Genomic DNA, 4936 nt, shown 5'->3' on the forward strand with positions numbered 1-4936 from the left:
AAAGAACTAGCTAGTAGCTCTATATGTTTTCTTACATGAGTAGCATGGCTACTTTAATAATAGGGGTTTCTCCCTTCATTTGGCAGATGGATTCAGATGAAGTAAATCAGCGTGGGGATTTCAGTCATGATGAACGTGGTGAGCCTTCATTTTCTCCAGAAGTTTCTTATATATATGATGTCTTTTATGATGTGCAGGTAATTCGTAGAGTTGGTAATCGGTAATAGGAAGAAGCTTTGCTGTAACAGCTGCATACTACTATTTGGCTTTTAAAGAACACACCCAGTGCAATAAGTACTGCTATTAGACCCTAAAGTTTTCCATTCAGGTTCCCAGTTGGCCCCAATATCACTCATGTGGATGAAAGGAATTTGAGAGTGAAGTCTTGAATCAGATGTAGTATTTGATGTTGCAGTTGATCTGAAAATAACGAGCCTCTAAAATCTGACATGTCATAGAGACCTTTGTAGTTTGATGTCTTTGGAAGTGACGCTAACAGCTTAATAGCCAATGCCAATGGATGTTAAGTCAGAGTTGTATTTGTTGTAGTGATTGAATCTATATTCGAATCAGGAGATAATGTCTGAAATACATCGAAAAGCATTATGGAAGTAATTCATAGTGATTCTGCCATGGAAATTTTGATTTCTCGTAGTTACATCAGATAGGCCGAATGCCATGAAAAGCAAAAGTATCTCTAGACGGTATTATTAGAGGATTTTGGAAAAAGGAGTTGTTACTTGTTTGCTTCCTCATGTGTCAGAACTCGATCAGAAGAATGTCAATATGCACTGCTTCAGGTAATAACATCTTTCTGAAACCTTTATGCTGTAAGTTAAAGTCAGAGTGTTAATTGTATTGTATAAATTTGTCATTGTATTTTACTTAACAGAAAAACAAAAGAAAAAGAAGATGAGGCTAAAGTACTCTTTGAACATTAATTTGCTTCGAAGAGTACTCTGCTAACATTTTTTTGGGGCCCAAGAATGTAGAAGTGTAGAACATTTGAAAAAAAATATATTGTTTATATCTAGGGAAATTAACATCCATTTATATTCAACCCTCCTGATTTTCTGTTTGTTTGTTATAAAGTTCTTGTATCATTCATTTTCTAAAATGCTATCCTTGAAACCTACTTGCTCAAAATTGTTGGTTCAATATCACCTCAGCTGATCTGTTCTTTCGTGGAGTCAAAATACACTGAGGGATCAACAAACTTGTATTCATGTTTGTTTGCTTTACCAGTTGTTTTCCATGCATAAAAAAGTTTGTAGGTGCGATGATTTCATGCTGGAAGATCTATCATCTGACAAGAATGTAGGTAGTGTATGAAGATTTATATAGATGTATATTCAAACTTAAAAGGATGAAAAATAGCGCTATAAATGTTTGCCTAACTGAATCTCTGAAATGTAACTTCTGATTCTTTTTGCTCAGTTTATTTGAATGGTAAATTTGCTCGTGTAATATGAATTCAGCTAAAGAATGCTTGGCAAAAATTCTTGTATATATAGATGAGAGAACCAACTGTAAAAATGTACTAGTGTAACATACAATATTTGAAGAGTAGATGCAGATATGTGATGAATGTCAGCATGTGTATCCATGGTTTATTATGTGTCCTTCAGACTTTTAAGGAAGAGGGAGCTGTTTAATAGGCCAATATGTTATTATAATTGAGAAAATGAGAAGATAGAAACATATAATAGTGATCATTAAAATGAATCATGATAGAACCAAGAGACATGAAGTCCTTTCATCCATAACTATGTGTTGCGTTGTTTGTTCTGTCATTTCCTTGTTTGTTCGTACTAGTAGATTTGATTTTACGTCATTTATTCAAATTTCAGGTCTTCAGCACAGTGGAAACATGTTAACAAACGATTATGTATTACTACAAAGGCTGGTGGAATGGATTGAGGACTCTTGTCCATACTGAGGGAATTTGCAATCAAGCTGACATGCATATTACTCCTGATATGGAGGCAACAAATTCCAATCAAGCTGTTCCTTATATTCACATTACTCCTCTTGCTGATCTCACCATGTCTCTTTGTTTGAATTTGCAGCAGTATATGTCATGTCTCCGAGAACTTTTGCAATGACCATTAAGAATTCCATGAAGCCGAGTGTGGAACAAAGCAAGGGAGCTAAAGACAAGGGCAAGAAGAGAATGGCGGAACAGAATCCACCTGTGGATCATGGCAAAGAGAAAAGATTGACTGTGGGGTCTCAATTCTTGAGTTCTGGTAAGATCCGCCTGGATGTGGATCCACCTATGGCGCCGTTTTTCAACAAGTTCATGGAGGTGATAAAGGGCCCAATAGCAGTAGAATCCGGGTGCAAACACTTGACAATTAAAGAACTGATGGAAGAATCAGTTAAACAATCAATGCAGGTATGTATAAGCTAGTCGTCTGTGTTATTTTAGGCTTTTATTAAGTGACTTATATACTTGGTTTGGTATTTTCCAGGCTTCATTTCGTCAGTTCCACAGTCTCCAGGAGATCATCAGGCAAGTTGAGGAAAAAGATGACATAGTGGCTAAGATGAAAAAAGATTGTCAGGATGCAGTGGCTAAGCTGGAGGACTTGGAGGTCCACCTTGCAAACGAGAGTGCCCGAACTGAAAGGAAGAGGAAGATGGTTCGTCTCCTCCAAGAAGACCTGGTCAAAACAGAAGAGGTGCTTGCACAGGCGAAAGAGAAAATCACGAAGCTGAGCTTGGAGCTTGACCTTGCTCGGTGGTCTGCAGATGAGAGAGTGGAAGCTGCAGTTGAAAACTTTAAGGGTTCTGATGAGTTCATTCGACTGATAATGGAGGCTAAGACCAGTGGAATCAGTCAGTGCATGGAAGCCGTAAAGAAGGTGGACCATGATTTTGACCAGATGGCTCTTCATGCTATTCTTGAGGAGATGGATTCTTATGAAAGCAAGCGCGAGACCAGTGATCAATCAGTGCGGCACAGTCCATTTCCGATGTCAAATCATGAGGATTATCACAGTCCATTTCTGATGTCAAATCATAAGGGTTTTTCTGAAAGCAAGCATGAGGATGAGGATCAGTCAGTGGAGCACCATCCAGATAAAGAGGAGGGGGACCAATATGATGATTGGGGGCGCGAGAGCAATGGTGAATCCAAGAAGCGCAGTCCATTTCTGATGTCAAATTATGAGGATTCTCGCAGTCCATCTCCCATGTCAAATCATGAGGATTTTTCTGAAAGCAATCGTGAGGATGAGGATCAGTCAGTTGAGCATCATCCAGATGTAGATGAGGGAGAGGATTCTGATGGATGGGAGCGCGAGAGCAACGGTAAATCCAAGCAGCTCAGTCCAGATCACATTTCAAACCATGTGGAATCTTGTGAAAGCAAGCACATGGGCAACTGTACATAGATCACTAAAACGCAGCCGCCTAGTGAAACGATCGGATTTTGTAACAGACTCAGAGGAGGACCTGATGAGTAATGAGTATTAGGTAATTGCCAAAGAGAAGATAGCTTTCCTATGCTAGCTTGAATGAAGTACGGAGCGTTCTCTCTCTTTCTATGGATTTTGTTTGGTAGTTTTGGTATTTTGGCTTCGTTTTATGACAAGACATGTGGACTCCCAGTTAGCTATCTTAAGTTATATAGTACTCTACTTCTATTTCTCTAATCTTATCCTTTTCGGCCGGCTCAACTTCACTGTTTTTCTCATGATACGCACTTTTTCTTCATTCTTTGATTGCAATTTGCAAGCATGCATGCAGTTGGCCCATTCGGCAATGGTAGCAGAGAGGAGTATGCAGAGAGCTATTATTTATGTTTTGCAGAGATAGTTAATCAGAAAGAAACAATCTGTCTATCTAGAATGTCAATTTGCAGCTCAAACTCTAATTAATTGAAGGTGGAGGACTTGTGTTCAGGTTGCTTTTCCCACAAGTAACTCGCAGCTTCAATCCACTGTGGGCAAACCAGAAACTTGTTCTTCAGTGCCAGAAGATCATTCTTCGTTCGAGCATTTGTTGCAACCATATGTGTCACTGATGGCGCATCCGCTTGTGTTGAACAAGTTGCTCCCAGCTCCTCTGCCATTTTCCACAGATTAGGGCTATAAGAGTTGAAAACAATCTCACATCCCTTTAACACCTGCTTCCGATGAATCTTCAACACCTGCCTTACATCAATGCTGATAGGAGTGTTGGTCCAGATATCATGGATTCGCTTAAGACAACGAAGAATGTGTTCAAGATAAACGGTTTCATCGGTCCTTAACTCAGCATGAGATTGACTGCTGGTACCATTATTGAGGTACATTGTATGACAAGCGGATTTGAAGAAATTGTACTTCTGCATTACTATCAAATTGTCCTGATTTTCCTTTGCCCATACGTTTCTTATATCGTCGAGGATCAAGACATTAGAAGTTTGGCAACCGCGCACAAGATTTAGACACTTCTTTTGTCCTGGGGAGCTGTGATCATCGCGCGATGTTATTTTAGAAGTGGAGCTGGAGGTGAAGAAGTACTCTTTTTCAGGGTCAAGTAGCTCAGCCATTCACATCGCATAAGCTCTACCACCCATTGTGTATATATGCATCTCAAACATTTGACTCGCTTCTTTTAAAAATGTCCTCACAAACGGCCTCAGCTTGGTGATTCTGTTGGAATCCATGAAAACATCAGCTTGCAGTGATTGATCATCTGTTTTGGTGATTAATAAGTATTCTTCTAGGGGCGTCAAATTTTCGATTCGGGTGGAATGCAGTAGCGTGTGATCCAGATCAAGTACTAAGTGAAGTTTTTGTGTTGAGCTGCATTCCGACTTAGACTTTGATCAGTGCTCTATGGAGATACGAAGCAATGAAATTGATTAGGTGACTCATTGTTCTGATGAAAATATTGAACAAATTGTAGTAGGGAGTTTATATGTAGGGGAACTATTCCTTATCTT

The 4936-nt window shown here is 39.3% G+C and overlaps 2 protein-coding genes across 2 annotated transcripts in view; one reads left to right on the forward strand and one right to left on the reverse strand.

Moving 5' to 3' along the window:
* The window catches only part of LOC101313981, a 3953-nt gene extending 555 nt beyond the window's left edge, over positions 1-3398 (forward strand). The window contains exons 2-4 of the mRNA XM_004298071.1: positions 87-138; positions 2070-2398; positions 2475-3398. Of these exons, the coding sequence (XP_004298119.1) occupies positions 87-138; positions 2070-2398; positions 2475-3398 (1305 nt within the window). The remainder of the gene's footprint in view (positions 1-86; positions 139-2069; positions 2399-2474) is intronic.
* A 482-nt stretch (positions 3399-3880) lies between these two features.
* On the reverse strand, positions 3881-4540 carry LOC101314275 (RNA polymerase II C-terminal domain phosphatase-like 4-like). The gene has a single exon (XM_004298072.1). The coding sequence runs from the start codon at positions 4538-4540 to the stop codon at positions 3881-3883; it is 660 nt and encodes a 219-aa protein (XP_004298120.1).
* Between the last annotated feature and the right edge of the window lie 396 nt (positions 4541-4936).

The sequence above is a fragment of the Fragaria vesca genome, linkage group LG4 (assembly GCF_000184155.1).
Source record: "Fragaria vesca subsp. vesca linkage group LG4, FraVesHawaii_1.0, whole genome shotgun sequence".
Classification (NCBI taxonomy): domain Eukaryota; kingdom Viridiplantae; phylum Streptophyta; class Magnoliopsida; order Rosales; family Rosaceae; genus Fragaria; species Fragaria vesca.

What these genes read in the sequence shown, in the direction of transcription:
- LOC101314275 (XM_004298072.1), bottom strand. Translation starts at nt 4,540, where the DNA reads ATGGCTGAGCTACTTGACCCTGAAAAAGAGTACTTCTTCACCTCCAGC.